The 18,605-nt window shown below is 52.7% G+C and overlaps 6 protein-coding genes across 6 annotated transcripts; 3 read left to right on the forward strand and 3 right to left on the reverse strand.

Annotated features, from left to right (window-relative positions):
• Positions 1–1,003: 1,003 nt before the first annotated feature.
• Positions 1,004–1,639, reverse strand: PPTG_13767 (hypothetical protein; the record flags this gene model as incomplete). Its single annotated transcript, XM_008910166.1, has 1 exon — positions 1,004–1,639. The coding sequence occupies one exon, from the start codon at positions 1,637–1,639 to the stop codon at positions 1,004–1,006; it is 636 nt and encodes a 211-aa protein (XP_008908414.1).
• A 992-nt stretch (positions 1,640–2,631) lies between these two features.
• Positions 2,632–3,663, reverse strand: PPTG_13768 (hypothetical protein; the record flags this gene model as incomplete). The annotated part of the gene is made up of 1 exon (XM_008910167.1): positions 2,632–3,663. The coding sequence occupies one exon, from the start codon at positions 3,661–3,663 to the stop codon at positions 2,632–2,634; it is 1,032 nt and encodes a 343-aa protein (XP_008908415.1).
• A 1,194-nt stretch (positions 3,664–4,857) lies between these two features.
• Positions 4,858–5,907, reverse strand: PPTG_13769 (hypothetical protein; the record flags this gene model as incomplete). Its single annotated transcript, XM_008910168.1, has 1 exon — positions 4,858–5,907. One exon carries the CDS (start codon positions 5,905–5,907, stop codon positions 4,858–4,860), a length of 1,050 nt encoding a protein of 349 aa, XP_008908416.1.
• A 7,752-nt stretch (positions 5,908–13,659) lies between these two features.
• On the forward strand, positions 13,660–15,049 carry PPTG_23381 (hypothetical protein; the record flags this gene model as incomplete). The annotated part of the gene is made up of 2 exons (XM_008910169.1): positions 13,660–14,414; positions 14,467–15,049. The coding sequence occupies 2 exons, from the start codon at positions 13,660–13,662 to the stop codon at positions 15,047–15,049; spliced, it is 1,338 nt and encodes a 445-aa protein (XP_008908417.1).
• A 611-nt stretch (positions 15,050–15,660) lies between these two features.
• PPTG_23382 (hypothetical protein) lies at positions 15,661–17,821 on the forward strand (the record flags this gene model as incomplete). The annotated part of the gene is made up of 3 exons (XM_008910170.1): positions 15,661–16,121; positions 16,385–16,601; positions 16,667–17,821. 3 exons carry the CDS (start codon positions 15,661–15,663, stop codon positions 17,819–17,821), a joined length of 1,833 nt encoding a protein of 610 aa, XP_008908418.1.
• A 90-nt stretch (positions 17,822–17,911) lies between these two features.
• Positions 17,912–18,454, forward strand: PPTG_13774 (hypothetical protein; the record flags this gene model as incomplete). Its single annotated transcript, XM_008910171.1, has 1 exon — positions 17,912–18,454. The coding sequence occupies one exon, from the start codon at positions 17,912–17,914 to the stop codon at positions 18,452–18,454; it is 543 nt and encodes a 180-aa protein (XP_008908419.1).
• Positions 18,455–18,605: the final 151 nt, after the last annotated feature.

Here is an 18,605-nt window from a genome sequence, read left to right on the forward strand (position 1 = left end):
TTGTGGAGGGAGAGCACTCGTTGCTTTTTCAACTATAGCTATCCAGAAACTGTATTTCGCGGCAGTATATATACACTGTTCGTTGATTTTTTTCCCAAGAGATTTCTCCTTCTTGCTATCGCTCTAACAGTGCTCGGAAACTAAGATATAAATTTGAACTGTGATTCGGATAGGAAAATAATATATTGAATAAGAATTTACTGTAAGCAACATAATTATTGATTTTTAACGTCACCTATTCAAAATAATAAAAAAAAATGTGGCAAAAAAAGTATTCTGAAGTATCAGAGACCAATTGGTCGTCTAAGTATATTCAAGTAGGTTCTTGGGCGCCAATCTGGGTGTCTAGCCACCTAGTCATGTGGAAGATGTATAGTCGTGCCATTTCTTCAACTTACAGTAGCAATTGCATTAGATCTTGCAACACTGTGTGCAGGTGGAGAACGCATTAAAAAATTACTACCACAAGGCTTGTGCACTCGTTGACATTCGAATAAACTATATAATCAGAATTACCAACGATTTTCCTGTCCCAGATACAGTGGTTGTTTTGTGTGGAGGAGCAAACTATAACAAAAAAAGAGGAATAGAGCCGATAATGACTTTGCTCTTGATGTTTTTCTGCGGGCAAGCGTACCTATCAAAATGCCATGGTTTTCCTGGGCGAAAGCTGAAGAATGTGTCTCCTACTAGCATGAGTAATCGATGGGAACAATGTACGCAGTGTTTTTATTGTATTCACCGCAACCGCCAGCGTGTTTCGAATCTCATGCCTATCCTGAAATATAATGCTAACGTGTGGGACGAGGCGCTATTCGTCAGGGCCACCTACGAGTTAGATGTGGCAGGCTCGTAAGAAAATAATTGTAATAATTGCTGTAATTATGGTTGACGAGCTTGATACTGCAGTAATTATATTTACTCTATCTAATTTGCCAATATAATATACTACAGTATTTTCCGATCCCTGCCAGGAATGAATACAGTAACCCAAGCTTACGTACTAGTACGTGGATGCCGCCTGACCCGACGAACTATCAGAGTCAGAGACAGAAGCATCTGAGGTATAGTCCTCGTCATCATCGTCATCATCGTCGTCATCGTCGTCATCGTCGTCATCGCCGTCTGCCTTGATGCGTGCCCAAACGAGACCTACCGAATCGAGCTCTTTGCCGCAAGTGCCGTAGAAACCTCCCAGCTGATAACCCTTGGGTGCGCTATCTTTCCCTATGTTCTTCGTTGGTCGACCACCCGAGACGGTCTTGTTATTGTTCGTGACGAACTTAATGAACTTGATGCGCGTGTGGTCACCCTTCTCGCCCCAATGGGCCTCCACACCGGTGATGCGCTCGTCTGGACCCAGCTCGAGCGTCTTCAGAGTTCCACCACGCCCACCGTGGTACAAAATAGTTGGCATACCCGATGTGTCAGTGATATCGAGGCCGACGCCGTTGACACGTTCTCCGGAGCGGATCATGATGGACTGCACGGTTTGGCCAGGAACCACCAAGTCCACGTCAGAGTATTTCGTACCGTGAGGACCGCCAAAAGCCTCGCTCAGTAGCACGCCGTCGTCTAGAGCGGCAACTCCATGGGTCATGGTTGCTGATAGTGCCAGCGCCTGGAAGAAGAACTTCATCGCTTCGATGGAAAATCGAAATTGAGGTCTAGTGCCGCCTCACCTCTTTGCCGATTCTGACAGTGCCCTGGTCGTACAGCGCATTCTGAGCTGTGTCGTCGTCATACCGCTTGGTGTCGGTCATGTCGTCGCGCAATCGAAGATGGCAACTCGCCATTGGAAAGACAGAGCGCTTTTATTATGAGGAATTCGCCAGGATAGCTAGGCAGCGCTGAAATCGTCGGATTCGACGATTTGATTGTTTGTTTAGGTAGTGCAATAGGACTCCTATTAGGAGGGAGTTTCCGACTAGGGATTTGCCGACCTAAGTTTCGCAATCAGATATGACCCCACCGGCTTGGCACAGTCTATCAGTGGGTAGCATATAACGCTTGTTGAGACTAATAACAAGTCCTACTTTAGAGTTCGCTTGCCGTCGTTTTCCTTTTCCTAGGTAAGCGAGAATGTCAAATGGTTACTTATTGGTATATTCTTACTGAGAATCTCATCCCTCTAGAGTGTATTTTTCTCTACAGTGCTGTCAGCTTTGTACTGAGCAGTCTTTGAGGACGCAACGTGTCGGAGGTGCAAATGCTGATGAACATATAATATTACTTACAGGGTGCTGTTAATTCTAAATCATCAAAATGCGATCATCCCCGGGTCTTTTTATCATCTGACCCACCACAATTCATTTTTCTATTGTATTTCCAATCTGTGCGAACCCTGGCAACACTGTAGAACAAGCGTAATCGATTTTTGATACTGCTACTATTATCTGTGTGGGATACACTGGCCAAGAATTAAGAATAGGTTGATGCACATTTTCTAACGGTTTGAAGATGGAAGCTCTTGGAAAAAAATCAACGAACAGTGTATATATACTGCCGCGAAATACAGTTTCTGGATAGCTATAGTTGAAAAAGCAACGAGTGCTCTCCCTCCACAATCATTTTCATCCTAAAGAGTGTCGTCAACATCCATACAGTAGAGTTCAGGTTGGTACAGCCATCTTAGTGGTACAAGGGATAGCGTGAGAAGCAATCCTCGAGAAGATTGCACTCCACCGTCATGCTTGCATTGCTGAACAGGATCGATATGTCTTCCACATTGCCTAACAACTTCAGCAGCGGCGATAACATATCTGCATGAGAAATCAACCCAACCATACGCTTGGTTGAGTTGTCCCAGGAGAAACGCACAGTACCACTCACAACTAGTTGTTCCCCTAGTAACTTACCAGCGATGCGAGTCAATCTTTTCTGATTAGCTGGTCTTCCTCGAAAACCATTACACAGAAAGACTTCATCAACACTTCTTTTGCTGAACGTGAAGCTCGTGGTTGTCCTAGCCACGAGAGAATTCTCAGTGATTTGTTGCACTTGCTCGCACTGGAAGCGAACATCGCCAAAGAGGTGGCTGAAGACCCCCCAGGTTCTCGCCAACGCCTCAAAACCAGACATCGTTCCCGCGTCAAGATCCGGAGCCATGCATAGTCTTAAGAAGTCTAGTTCGGCGACTCGTGAGCCGTCCGGCTCGATAAATCCACGACGAAACACTCGAAAATACTCCGTCACCACGTCGTGCATCGTGATATGTGGTGCATTCCCAATGAAGAGTTTGTTACGCCGAGTCCTCAGGTACTGAATCTCATCACGAAGTTTTCCATTGCATTTGTGCAGATTTTCCATCAACGCCTTCTGCCTGAGACGGTATCGCTCTTGGCTTTTTCGATGGCGCTCTCGGTGAATGGCCTCCACGAGATCCTGTCGTTTGTTTGTGGATAGATCAACTCTGAATCGAGAAGGTCGGCCGAGAACTTTTCTCGTGTGTGTAGTTGGATTGACCACCCGAATAGGCTCCACGTCAGTAACGGGGTCGAACTTGTGCGCGCACGGAAACACGGAGTTTCTTGGCACCATGGTATTCTTGTTTGTAGCGGACACAAAGGAGTGCTTTCGAGTTCGAGCTCGCTGTAGCACACAGGCGATAACATCTTGACCGAGTGACTGGAAGTTAGGCGGGTGAAGCACGTCTGATGACATGGTCGATTTGAATTCTTGGTCTAAGCTGTAGTTGTCAACTATTAGTTGATGACGGTTCTTACTGGATTTGACAAAATGTATTGTGTGGAGTTGGACGGTACTATTGCTGGGTAGGATCTGCTTGTAGACCGATAATTCGGTCCGTAATTTACACACTCACGTATCATGATATTAGTGTTATTATCCTTTCCGCAGCTAGTATGCATGGTTTGCGTGATGTATGTATGGCTTTAATAATACTAATTACCTGCTGTTACGAATAGTTCCTTGGTTACCTTTTAGGTTCATTCTTTTATAACCATTGTTCTTATTCTTACGCATTATTCACATGTCATCTCCGCACGGATTTTTCAATTTACACAGGACGTTTGTAGAAGCTATGGTAGGCCTGCTTCACAGTTTGTCGGGCTTTGTCATTTGATTAGTATTTGACGAATGCGTATTGAAATTCACAGACGATCGTGTGTACGAATCACCGATTATTACTAATGGTACCAGTGATTAGTATGGTACCAGTAATCACCAATACTCATCAACACTGAACATTTGTGCTGCTCTACAGTAACACGTCGAAATCCGTACTGTCCAAAGCCCAAACCTTCAAAATTTGCATATTGTCGCTTCAGCTGGAACTTGACTGTGTCGTCATTCGCGCAGCCTCGCGAGTACTCTATCTTGCCAATCGCACTTAGAACTTCTGTGTTCAAATGAAATCATACGAAGTCATGTCACTCTTGTAGGGCTGGAGTCAAACCTATATCTGATAGTCGCAGACATGTCCACCTCAAATAGCTCTTCAGTAGAAAAATTAAAAAAAGAAATTAGATTTTACTATGACCACCTTAAACGAGCGGATACGAGCAAATAACTGTTAATGTGGACGGGCCGAGCCTCAACTGGCCTCGCATTGCACTCTCCATGTAAAATAAACGTATTTTTTTTAGGATGTTTCGGATTATTTAGGACAGAAAATCCAACACCCGCTGACCACAAAGAATGTTTTTCTAACGCGCTCGATTTAGGTTCTCAGCTGCCTCTAGAGCTGAGAACAAACTACTTTTGCCCAGAAACATTTTTGTTGCCTTATTCGACTTGAAATCATCGAGTGTTCGAACGCCAAATACATTTCATACAATGTAAAATAGTAGTTGGGAGTGACTACTATCTGTCTGCATCTCCTAGCAACCCGTAAATTTACTTGAAGGGCCAAGCTTTCTCGATTTTGTCTTGGAAGGTGCCATCTTTGAAAGGTGTGTTGGCGCTACCAAAGGACACCGCATTGAGAGCTCGTCTGGCATCATTTGTCATCTGGCCCCACATGATAAGATCCTGGAACTTACCACCGTCGCCAGTGATAGCAAGGTCGTGATTCTTAGGCCAGGAGTGCTTGTATCGAACCTTGAGACTGGTGCCGTCGATCACCCACGGAGGACACGGAGCGTGCCTCGCATAACCACCGTGGGATGACACCGAACAGCCAAGAATCTTCGGCTCCGATACATCGGGATTGTCAATGAACACAATGGCTTCCTCCCAGTCGTGTCGGTGGCCCAACCCGTGCGACGGTGAGTCCTTCGGGAAGTACCACGAGTACATGATGACCCAGACACCCTTCAACCAGGCTGAGCGGCCGTATACTTGGGAGCCATGGCCAGACCCACCGCACTTGCCCCTGGATTTACCAGAAGTGTGAAGGCCGCCACTAGTTTCGCCGAATTCATTCACAGCAGGGTACGGCTCACATCCCGTCCTGATTTGAATTTGAGGTTTGAACTTGACACCGGCCTTCTCGGAAATCGTCACCGGCTCGGGCTGAGGAAATGGCTTCACGTCTTTGTGAGCAATTTTTTTCTCAACCCACGGACCCGGATCGGGCGTCGGGGCAGGAGTGGGGGCGGGTGTTGGTGGAAGGGTGGGTGCAGGAGTCGGTGGAAGTGTCGGCTTAGGTGTCGGCGGGAGAGTCGGCTTAGGTGTCGATGGACGTGTCGGTGCAAGTGTCGGTGGGAGTGTCGGAGCTTCAGTTTGTCTGGGATCTAGTCCGGGTACGTTTGGCGAAGGAGCACGAGTTAAGTCGCCAAAATCGATAGTGTGATTCGACTGCTTTGGTGTTTCAATAGGTCCTTGAATTTGGTGAGGATACCCCTCTTGCGAGCCGACTTGGTCTGCTTGCGATGCCGAACCGTCCTTGGCTTGGACGGAGGCTAGAACCGTAAGACAGCCCCAGAAAACAGCGTTGAGGTTCATACAATTGATATCGCGGATATGGAATGTTAAGTCCCAGTGTGAGAGAAAATTGCAAAATGCTATGATGTCGTGTCGAGGTTGATAGAAACAGCAGATCATAAACGTTATCTTGCTGTAGTGACTTTAGTTCTGCACTTGTCGGTCTTGAAGTAGTTACATGTGTTTTACAATGCATAGACAAAGTGATGTTCCACCGGGAGCCTGTCTTTGTGTGTGAGAGGGCTTTCGAATTTTGCATATGGCACAATCGGAAAGTACAAGTTGCATTTATTAAAATCCGGAGGAAGTATTGTAGTATTTCGAAAAAAAAACTAAACATGTACAGTAATAATACATAAATGGCCGTCAATCTCTTTTGTCTAGCTCAGTTGATGAAGAAGGGCTACGAACTAATTATACATCAATGTAAACAATACCTCCTCCATTTTTAAAAACTAAGCTGATTTAAGAAATGTTGTATTTTGTCCTTGTTCACTTGAGCCACCGTTATACGTAGCATCACTTATACTACAATACACCGTTTCTCGATCAAAGCGATAAATTCTCCGATCAAAGTGAGAATTGCTAAATTCAAAGTGAGGTCATACACGGCACAGGATACAACGTCTCGTGTTTATGTTTCGCGAGGGATATTTGTGGCACGATAGAATCGACCAGTCAACAGCTTTGTACAAAATATAATACTTGGAAGGAGATTGGATGGTAAGCCTATAAGTGATTACCGGTTATCTCACTTGAATTCTCACTTTGATCAGGAAATGGTGTATTTCTAAAGTAAAATACTATTTTAACAGTGTGCTCATTAATAAGATGGATCGTAACTCAATAATAAAAAAAATACTATTTTAACAGTGCTCATTAATCAGATGGATCGTAACTCACCTCTAACGATTTGGTCGATCCCAATTTGCATCTTTGATTAGTACATTCGCTTGGGTAAACAATGTGTGGACAAAGCAAGACTGGCGGTACGATACTGTACAAGGCACATATTGGCAAAAAGAAAAAAAGTAGGCAAGAATCCCACGGAAGTGGTAAGGGAGAACAATGTAGAGGAGGCAGCGGTAGTATCAGCCATTTTGATTTCTTTCAGCAACGCGGGACAGGATGAAAGAGTTTTCCAGCTTCTCGCTGCAGCGGTGTTGGTGAAAAGTGCTGCTACAGCCCTTGACATGAATGTTCTACTGGGGGAAACCTTTGGTGAACCCCACGGCAACAAATACTAGGATGTGGATCTCATTTCACCCTGTCAAATTGTTGGGGTTTATCACGGCCTGCTTTGGCGAGCGTGTCGACGCTGTCAGCATTAAAGTAACGGATTCACCGGGGCATACGACCACCATGTACCACGACGGCGGCGGTGGTGAGACGCAAAAGACGCGCCCCTGCCGATGGGGAGTATAAATTGGGCATGGAGGTCCACTGGGGTAAGCATTGTGGACGCGCACATATCAAGTACAGCCATTTTACCATCAGTTCGGGTAATATCTTCTCTGGTGGAACCCCGACGGAAAAAAATCGGCATGGACACCATGCCAGAAGATTACCAATTGGGCGGCTTCAGTTGCTCGAGTGATGAAGAGCTGGGCTCAGGGGGAGCCGTTTGGACAGAGTTGTGCAACTATTCTTATTTGACGCGCCCAGTTACCCCGAGTGGTTTGAAGTGTTGTGGAATTTGCCCAAGCGTTCGATTGTACCAAGGCGAAGCGTCAGCAACAGGATAAGTATTGGCACCAACAAACAGTTCAGGCGTCTATGTATACTTTTAACCAGGGAAATGAATTTTCTATTTCCCACGCAATTGAAAATAAAAAATAACAGCACTACTTGATATAAAACTGCTGTCTCGTAGCTACTATCGTTTTTTTTAACCAATACTGATGTTCTCAGACTAGATGAAGTGGTTTTGAATGGGCCAGTAGGAGTTTTAACGAGCGAAAATACTACATAATGATCGACACGTAGTAAGCGTTAGCGTGTAAAAAGAAAAGTTTCAGCGTAACAATGCCGTCACTTGCCAAAAAACGTAACTGGACTCAACTAGAGTTGGAATTCCCTGTGCAGGATACGATAGCAATGTGATTAGTGCAAGGCAACCGAACAGTTACTACTTGATTGAGAGCTTGGTTCGTCAATGAGATACTTCAATACGGCCTTAACGATTCCATCAGTGCCCTGACATTTCCAATTGGCATTCTCCAACTCCCGTAACTCCACTACCGGAAAATATATGCCAGCGTAACCAGAATGGACTATCCTAATCAAGCCAATCAGAGAGCAGATACCGACAACGCGTTGTTTCGGTTACGACACATTTATGCATTTAATTGGATCAAATATAGACCTGAACAATCAATCCTGGGAACCCCTTTACATGTAGCTATGGCGGGCATAATGCTTGCTCAGATCGGCACAAACTTTAACGAGGACCTTACTAGCGAGAATGGTATAGTCAACTGATTTTTTTTATAGCAGTGGCGGCAGCAGCACCTTTCGTCTACAGTGACTTAAATGGTGGACAGCACTGCCGACTGAATTTAACCAGTTCAAATACATGCTATTCGGGGTTTCGAGGTCGAAACTGGGGTTTCCAGATCTTGTCGGGCGCAGGCGCGTGGAGCGCAGAAACTCCCGCCCTTTCGGGCGGAGGAGAAGGCTGGCCTGTTGAAAGAGCCGGACCTCTGGCCGGGATGTGAGGAGCCTTAGTACAGTGGAGTGTGAGCGTTGAGCAGCTGCTCTGGATCTGTAGAAGGTGGCTACGAGGAAACGTGTGGCTCAGGAGAGCACAGGGAGGAATCAGTAGGATAGATAATGACAAGTCTAATCTCACTCCCTCTTTTGCATTATCAACCATAAGCGCACCCACGATCTAAGGATCTTTCTACAGGTTATGAGCCCAAATGACCACTGCCAATGCCGGAGACGCCCGCGACGGCGCGGAAGCGCCAACGCCGGCGCCCAGCCGCGAAAGGGTTGGAATGGCGGGTGATGCCGAAGAGAAGAGCACCGCCATCGTTCGCGAAAGGGACGATGGCAACATCCCCGGCGGTCACACAGAGACCACCGAGGACAAGGGAACCGACAACATGACGAGGATGCTCGCATTGATGGAGGGATTGGTCGGACGGCTTGAACGACTTGAGGAGTCGAAGACCAAGATGGGAGAGAAGTTGGACAACGAGGACAGGCGTGCGCGCGACGTTGACCACCCCATGACGCCACCAATGAACTCCAGTCTATTTGCGTCCGCCCTAGGGCGAGGCGCGCGAATGCACCTTGACTCGTTGGCTGGTTCTCCAAGTACGCCGCTCACGTCGACTCCGAGGAGACACGTGGCGGCGCCACAGTACTTTGGGTATCAGCAACCCGGCTATGGGATGCCGATACCTGAAGTGCAGCAGCAATACGCGGGAATGCAAGCGGTACCAGGGAATGGACCTGCGGGTCCGGTACCACAGCCCCGAGGGGCGCAACCGCAGGCTGGAGCCGGTCGGTTTCCGGTTCAGAACCGAGAAGATGGTCCGAAGTATCCGGACGCCAGACAGAAGAAGTTGGCCATCAGGCCGTTCGACGGGAAAGAGTTGTACGTGGGGCTCGGATCCGGCTTCCTGGAATGGGGCCGTAGATTTGAAAGGCAGGTAAACTTAGGCCTGTCCGCGTGTGGTTTCGCGTGGCCCGAGGATGTAAAGGTAGACTTGCTAGGGCACTATCTATCGGGCACGGCGGAAAGATACTACAACAAGCAAGTGGAGTCCTGGTGGGGACAGTTACCGACGCTACAGTACGTGATGGAGAAGATGCTAGAGGCTTTCAAGACCAATATCACGCCGGCACAGGCGATGAAGTTGTTCAATGCTCCCAAGGAGAGCAAGAGAACGTGGCCACAGCATTACATGTACTTAGTGGCCGTGTCGGAGGCCAGCAGCGGCGGTTGTGACTACTTAGTATTGAACAATATCGTCCAGTACGCCTCCACTGACCTGCGTACGGTTCTCATGGCTAAGGTGGACAGTTCGAGGACTGACCATTTACAGCAGGCAGAGGAACTGGCACACTTCGCGCAGTCTTGGGAGCTGGAGCCGGCAAAACACCGGAACCTGGGAAAGGAAGTAGTGGCAGCCGTGGGCGAAGAGACACGGCGGTGCCACGAATGCAATAAGGTGGGGCACCTGCGGGCAGCCTACCCGAAGCGCGGTCGAGGCCGCAACGGAGGACCGGATCTGGTTCTTGCCGTGGATGAAAGACTGGTCGAGGCCAGTGGAACATGGATTCTGGATAGTGGGTCCAGTAGGCACTTAGTGAGCGACGAATCGTGGCTTCAGGACGTCGAAACCTGCAACGACGTGTGCCTGCAGCCGAATGGAGAGCCATTGCGGGTTACCAAGAAGGGCACGGTGTCATTGCGAGTGACTGCGTGCGGCGCCGAGAGGACAGTAAAGCTCACGGATGTGTACTACGCTGCGGGCGTGATACACAACCTGATTTCCTACGGGAAACTCGATGAAAAGGGTTACACACTGACTTACAAGGGCGGAAGGCGCGTCGTGGCCGCCAAGGTCGACGGGTCCGTCGCGTTCGACGTGCATCTGCGTCGTAACGTGCTCGTGGTGCAAGGGTCTGTGGAAACGAAGGGCCTGCTAACGTCCGAGGTGATCATGGCGACTTTGGACGAGGAAGTGAACGCGTCTGAGGACGTGTCGAGCACAGTGCAGAGAGGCACGCTCGTGGACTTTCACAAGCGCCTGGGGCACCTGAACTTTGATGCCGTGGAGCGTCTGGCACGTGACCCGAGCTCTGGGATTGAACTCACAGATCGCAAGAGAGTGAACTGCTTGGCCTGTGCGCAGGGCAAGCAAACGAAGAACAAACAGTCGACCAAGGACAGTGGCGAACACTCGCCGATCGACCGTATCGGCGGAGTGATCTGTTCTGACCTCAAGGGGCCTTTGACGCCGAGAGATCGGTTGAACAATCGCTACATGATCAACTTTGTGGATCATAAGAGTAACTATTGTAGGGTGTTTTTAGCACGGACGAAGGACGCTGCCGTGAAGCAGTTCGAACACTTCTTAGTGTTCTTCGAGCGAGAATTCAACTGCAAGATACGCGTGTTGCGTACAGACTCAGGTGGCGAATACGAGAACGTCGGATTGTTCTGCAAGAGGACAGGGGTATTGAGGCAACGAAGCGAAGCACGGAACCAGGTCAGCAATGGAAAAGCGGAGAGAATGCATCGCACCATAATGAACATGGCGCGTTGCATGATCTTCGCGTGTGGCTTACCATCGAGCTTCTGGGGGGGATGCCGTGCAGTATGCGGCCTACATCTTGAACAGGTCGCCGACCAACTCTAACCCGGGGCGTGCGTCGCCATTGAAGGCGTTGACGAACCAAACACCATCACTAGGTGAGATTGTGGTGTTTGGCTCACCATGCACCGTGTACAGAGACCCGAGAAATAAGAACTTCTCACAGAGAGCTCAGCACGGGATGATCGTGGGCATTGGAGAGGAAACCAAGGGCTACCGCGTGTACTTGCCCAAGGACAAGGTGGTCGTAACGACGCAACACGTCAAGAACATTGAAACATTAGATAAAACGCAAAATGAACAGGTGCAAAGGCTGTACCTGAATGACGAAGAAGTCGCGGCTGAGGAGGAGCCCGCGGGCGAAGCCACGACTGCCGCTGAGGCGGGGAATGCTGAACAGACGCAGACCACGAGTGGTCGTGCGAAGAAGCGCAATAAGAAGGCAAGGAAGAAAGGCTGGACGCGTGAGCGACCAGTTACAAGGTCGGTGGGTAAGAACGCTGAGGAGAAGTCGGACGAGTCTGGCCAGCAGGAGGAGACCCAGCACGATGTGGTGAACAACGTGATCGACGTGGACCCGAGAAACTACGGGGAGGCCATGCGCAGTAGACTAAGAGAGAAATGGCTCAAGGCCATGACTGAAGAGCTGGCGGCTCTGGAAGCCAATGGAGTATGGAAGATTGTAAGGGCGCCACGAGGTGTGCATGTGTTGCACACTAAGTGGGTATACAAGACGAAGAGAGACGCCGAGGGTCTCGTAGAGCGACTGAAGGCGCGTCTAGTGGCGTGCGGAAACGAGCAAGAGTTCGGGGTGAACTTCGGGATCACCTTCGCGGCGGTCATCGAGATGTCCAGCGTGAAGTTGATTTTCGTGTTAGCGAGGAAGTGGAAAGTCCCTGCCAAACACGGAGACGTACCAAATGCATACGTAAAAGCGGATAAGGAAGCCGAGTTGGACATCTACATCCGTATTCCGCAAGGGATGGAGATCCCACGTGAGGTTCTGAGGGCACTAAGAGTAACGAGCAAGGACGAACTCGTACTAGAACTAAGGAAGGCTTTGTACGGCCTGAAACAGGCCGGGCGCCTCTGGAGCAAGCTACTACACAAGAAGTTAGTGGAGATAGTCTTCGTGCAGAGCCTTGTCGACATGTGCGTATACTTCAGGAGGAGGTACGGAGCACTGGTCGTCGTGGGTGTCTACGTAGACGACCTGCTGGTCACAGGCACGAGACAAGAAGCCGTGGACGCTTTCTTCGGTGAACTCGCGTCGTTGTCGGTTAAGGACCTGGGTCAAGCTCACAAGTTCCTAGGTATGCGTGTGACGTACGATGAAGACTGCGGGTACGAGCTAGACCAGGAGGTGACTATCACGGACGTGCTCAAGGAGATGGGGATGGAAAAAGCTCACGGTGTTCGCGCTCCGATCAGAGTCGAATGGAACGAGCTGGCCGATCCGAACGTGGAGTTGTTGCCGGTGGCTGGTGGCAAGGGCTTGGTGACTGTGTCGAAGTTCCAGTCAGTTGTGGGGAGTTTACTCTGGGTATCAAGATGCACGAGGCCGGACATCGCGTTCGCCGTGCACAAGGCGTCACGACGAACGCACAAGCCGACCACGTCCGATTGGAAATTAGCCAAGCGGATACTGCGGTATCTGGCTGGCACAAAAGGCCTGCGTTTGCGAATGCAGGGAGATGGAGCGACGGGAGACGCTCTCAGGGTGGTTGCGTACAGCGACGCCGACTTCGCCGCGGACAAGGAAGATCACAAGTCCGTAACGGGTGGCCTGGTGACGGTGGACGGTATGGCCGTCAGCTGGGTGTGTAAGAAGCAAGGCGGGGTGTCACTCTCAACCATGGAGGCCGAGTACACCGCCGCGTCTGTGTTGGGACAGGAATTGCTTGGAGTGCGCGAGCTGTTGAAGGAGCTGGAGGCCACGTTCGTGGTGCCAATGGAGCTGCGTGTGGACAACCAAGTTGCACTGGCGCAGTTGGAGAACGAGAAGGCGTCGTCGAGTGCAAAGCACATTGACGTACGGATCAAGTTCATCGTTTGTTACACGAAGAACGGAGTGTTGAAACCTGTGTACTGCGAGGGCGAGAAGATGCCCGCAGATCTGCTTACGAAGGTGCTGGATGCGCCGAGGTTGGACGAGCTGAGACTGCTCGTTGGACTGCGTTGCAGAGATCACCAAGAGTCGCGCTACTCTACGAGGAGGAGTGTTGAAAGAGCCGGACCTCTGGCCGGGATGTGAGGAGCCTTAGTACAGTGGAGTGTGAGCGTTGAGCAGCTGCTCTGGATCTGTAGAAGGTGGCTACGAGGAAACGTGTGGCTCAGGAGAGCACAGAGAGGAATCAGTAGGATAGATAATGACAAGTCTAATCTCACTCCCTCTTTTGCATTATCAACCATAAGCGCACCCACGATCTAAGGATCTTTCTACATGGCCGAGCCAGTTCGCGACCAGCGCCGCAGCTACAAGACACCTACCGTCCCCAGCACCTTATCTATGGCTTCTTCTCCTCCATCGTCTCCGACGGTCCGGGCGTTGCCTTCCCCGGCACCGTCTGCCCCTCGCTCGTCGTCCCCACTGCACGGACCGGCCCCCGCGCACGACGTCATTGACGTCGATGATCCGGTGACGAGCTCTCCCCCGCTGCACTCGGCATCCAGTGAGTCTTCGACCAGCCAAGCTCCACCGGCACCGTCCAGTTCGGCCCTCTCCAACCGCTCAGCACTCATATCGCCCAGCCCGTCCATTACCTCCAACTCAGTGCCTTCGGATCCGTCGTCCACCGCCAGCGCAGCCCCGTCCCGTGCCAGCTCGCGACTGGCGGAGCTTAAACGGACCGCCGCCGAACTTGCCGACGTCCGGCGCCAAAAGAGAAGGCTCGTCGTGAACAAGGAGGCCGCGGTAGCGGCTGTCGCTCGTGCAGACGCTATTCCACTCGGTTCTCGCGCCACCCCTCTGCCCCAGCCGCCGGCCTCGGCGTCGGCCATCATGACTCCGTCATCGGCAAGCACAGCATCCCCATCCGCTGAGGCTGCGACCGCCCAGAATCCAGCAACCACGACGCGCACCAAGCCTCCGAAGACCCCGAAGAAGACCAAGAAGCCTACGACACCCAAGTCCAAGACGTCATCCAAGACCAAGAAGGTGGCGGCATCCCCAGCATTGCCCCCAATGAGCGCCAACCGGTCAGCCGCAGCGCCTCAAGCCACGGCGCCCGCCGCATCCTCCGCGCCACAGGCCACAACGCCTACAGCACCTGCAGCACCATCGTCAACCCCCCCTTGAAGCCGCGGCACCGGCCTCGACTCCCAACTCCGCTTCCGAGCTCTCGATGGCGACCCCCATCGGGGATGCCCAGCCACGTCCCGTGAGCTCGCCGTCCATTAGACACACGTCGTCCCCACACCACTCGTCTGTACCGGAGCACCCTCAGCCTGCCATACGCGCCGCCGGTCCCAACCCATCGCGAGCAACCCAGTTAACGCGGGCACCTCGGACACAGCAAACGTTGGCACGGACTCCAGCACCAGTGCAGTCAGCCCGTTCTCCATACACGGGCGAGCTGGAGAGCTCTGAGGAGGACGACTGCTACTCCACTCAGCCAGCGGCGCCCTCACCCCAGGCCCCGCCGACGCATCACGACGCCACCAGTCCCTCCATCGGCATCGGACACCCGAGTGCCCGCGTGAGCTTGACGTACGCGCGCGCCTGGTCGCCCACGCCCGCACCTTCCCCCTTGTCCTCTGACTTGGCAAGCTTTTTCAGCCAGTTCCAGGCCGGCGCACCCGACGGTCACTCCACTTCCGCCCCAGCTCCCTGAGCGACAAATACAGCAGTTAGTCAACCATCATTAACCGTTTTGTTCGAAGAATTTGCTCGCTTCATCCATAATCGACAACACCCTCCACCGCGGCAACCCCACAGCAACTGGTCCCCATGTTCAGCGGCACGCATACCGACTCTAATTCCTGGTCGTTGCCCAATAGCCGCAACGAGTTACCTCCCGTAGCCGTGCGCATCCTCCGCGCTTCCGACTTCGGCTCACCTCTGGTTCGCGCGCGCGGAGACTTCATCCCCTCAGCGGTGTACAGCCTCGCAGCTCATCGACTCTACCCTTTCCTACTGTCTCCAGAGGGAAGGGGAACAACACCGATGGCATTCGTGCTGCGGATGCGCCTCCTGGAGTCAGTGAACTTCCTCGACGCCCCCCATTCTAGGCGCCACTCACAGTGCGCGCTTCGGTCGCTTCGGTATCACAATTATGCACTTCCTACGGGCCGACCGCGCCGCGCAGCTCGCCGCCGGCTCCTCCGACGCCAATTACAGCCTGGAGTTTGGAGCTAACGTAGCTCCACCTCAGGCCCCCAGCTGCCGCAACTACCACGATCTCATTGCTGCGAGCCAAGGCCTCACCACCTTCGCCAACGCAGAATGGTAGGTACCCATGGCTCACGTGCTGTACCGTCTTCGCGACTTCGCGATATGGATGAGGATCCTGAGCACTCCCCCGAGCTCGTGAAGCGCACGCTGGACGAAGTGAATCAATTCCTCGGGCCCACTTTCATTCTTCTGTCCAGCGATTCCCCGACTTGGTGGCGAGACTTCTGTGCCAGCGCACACCGTATCACATTTACCTCCCCATCTTGGGCGATCGCGCTCAGCTCGACGCGGTCTGCGCCAACGGCTGCTACCCGCAGCTCTCCTCCCGTCCGTGCCGCCAACGGACACCGCCAAGTCACTGGTGGCGGCGGAGAGAACTCGCAACCCCGCCCTAGTACCATCCCGCAGAAGTACCGGTCGTTGATCCCACGCAACGCCGACGGACAAGAACCGTGCCTACGCTTCTTCGGGGGTGGCATGTGTTACGGGGGACTTGCGGGTCGCGCACGCGGGTGCACACGTGGCCCGAGGACCTACCTCCTGCCCTGATGGAGTACATTTCGAAGCGGTTCGGCCATCGCGACGCCGGCAACCGTCGCCGCAATTGACGGGGACGAGGTGCTGCTGGTTCGCCAGCACTTCGGCGCACCGTCGATAGACTTAATTCGAATACACATAATTCGCACACAAGTCCGTCAACACGCGAACCTTCTCTTGCAACCGTGGTACGGCTTACGATCCCTAGTCCGCCTGCGCCCAGTGTGCACCATCTCAGCACGGTGGTACATTCCGGTGAGAGCCCTGTCGTCTTCCAGGGCGGGCATTCCACCGACGCGTTCTCCGAGGTTGCTGTCACGCTTGCCGGCGAGAGTCCTCACAAACGAGGTCATTCCGTCGACGCGGCGCCCCCACACAATCCGCTGCTGCAACAGCAGACGCCCCCTTCCGGCGAGAACCTGGCGCCGATAGCGCGGGCCATTCTGCCGAAGGAGGTTCAATCCCCAACCCCAGCCCACGATCCCCCCCCCCCCCCCCGCCCCCCCCCCCCCCCCCCGAGCAAGCGACTCCGTATCTGGCGCGGGTCGAGCAACCTGGAAGAGCACCTCCGACGGCTGCCGACCTCGCAGCCTTGACTTACAACGGCAAGCAGCGTGAACGGCTATGGGAAGCGATCCGGAGGTCGTCAGTGGCAATCGCGTTCAAGCGCGTAGGTGTGGACCTGCCTTCAGTCTCACTCGTGCACCATAACCAGCTCCCAGAAGGCGAATTCCAGCTCAACAAGCCACTCCAAGCCGCCATGTCCAAGTACATACGGCGCGCCCGGCCATCTCTCCAAAAGTTCGTCGAGCTCGTTCGATGCCAGACTCCAGGCGACTACCGGCCAAACAAAGCCATCCTTCCCGGACTGTTGCAACGCACCTGTCAAGGGTACCCGAAGCTGGACGCTCTTCTCCGCATCGCAAACGAGGGCGCCCGAATCGACCTCATTCGACCGCTGCCCAAGCAGGATGGGTTCCCCCGGAACCACCCTTCAGCGGTCGAGCGCATTAACGTCCTCCGGCGCAACATCCGGAAAGAGCAAGATCTATGGAGATGCCTAGTTGTTGACGCCGACATTATCACTATCTGGCCAGAGATCTTCATTAGTCCCTTCGGAGTCGTCGATAAGGGCGAGGGGGATCCGAGCACCACCGGCAGGGTGATCCACGACCTGTCATCCCCCGATGGCGAATCCGTGAACCATCTCACTGACCGCTCCACCGTGACTGACGTGACTTTTGAACACTGCTCGAGTATTGCCCGCGAGATATCTAAGTGCACCCGCCAAAATCCCGGAGCGGATGTGAAAGTCATGGCCGGAGATATAGCTTCCGCGTACCGCAACGCCTGCACACACAGTGCATGCGTATTTGCGTGCGCTGGTCACATCCCCGAAGACAACGCGATCATCATTGACCTGTCGGCTGCGTTCGGGTGGGCCGGCTCAGCGGGCACTTACAGCGTCTTGGGTGGCGCAGTCGCCTTCATCCACGGAAGCAGCCCCGACGCCGCGCACCCAAACAGATACTACAACTACCACTGGGTTGACGACCACGTCAACGTGACGGCCGACATCGGGTCGTGCTGCGCCGACGTTGAGCGATCACTTCGCTTTGCAGTGGCAGCTGTCATGGGACCATCAGCCGTGAACGAAGACAAGTTCTCCCCATGATGCACTCGCCAAAAGGTGCTGGGGCTCATCTTCGACACCTCTCCAGCTACCGTCGCAATACCTGCGTCTAAGATAACCAAGGCACGAAACATGATCGCCAATGCTCTACAGTCCGACAAGCTATCACGCAGCAAGTTCCGGTCACTCCTCGGCTCCCTGCGCCATGTGGCAACGTGCATCAGACCTGCACGGTCATTTCTCCAACGTCTACGTGAAGGTGAGCAGAGGTTGCATCGCTACGCGAACGTAAGGATCTCACCACCAATGCGCGACGATCTCCTTTGGTGGCGGTACATTCTCCACAACCCGCTCCTGAATGGGGTGCCACTTTGCTACTTTTACGCTCTCCCCGAACCCGACTTTACAGTGTTTACGGACTCGTCTGACGAAGGGATCTGCGCACTTGTCCCAGCACTCCGTCTTGCCCTTACCTACCGTTTCTCAGCGGCGGAGATCCAACTCATTCGAGATCTTAAACGCGGAGCCGACAACGGGTTTGACATCAACTACCGGGAGCTATTAGCCTGCGCGTTTGCGGTCCAAGCGTGGGGAGAGGTCTGGCAAGCAGCTTGTTCCCGAGGACGCCCCACACACATCCACATCCGCGTTGATAACATCTCGGCGATATCATGACAGTCCAAGATATCAACGCGCAACAAGCGCGCCCAAGTCCTCATTCGCCTACTCGGCGTCTGGGAGGTGCAGTACGGCCTCCGATTCTCAGCATCCCATATTCCAGGCGCCGAGAACACCGCAGCCGACGCGGGCTCCCGACGATGGGAGA

Source organism: Phytophthora parasitica, assembly GCF_000247585.1.
Source record: "Phytophthora parasitica INRA-310 unplaced genomic scaffold supercont2.36, whole genome shotgun sequence".
NCBI lineage: Eukaryota > Oomycota > Peronosporomycetes > Peronosporales > Peronosporaceae > Phytophthora > Phytophthora nicotianae.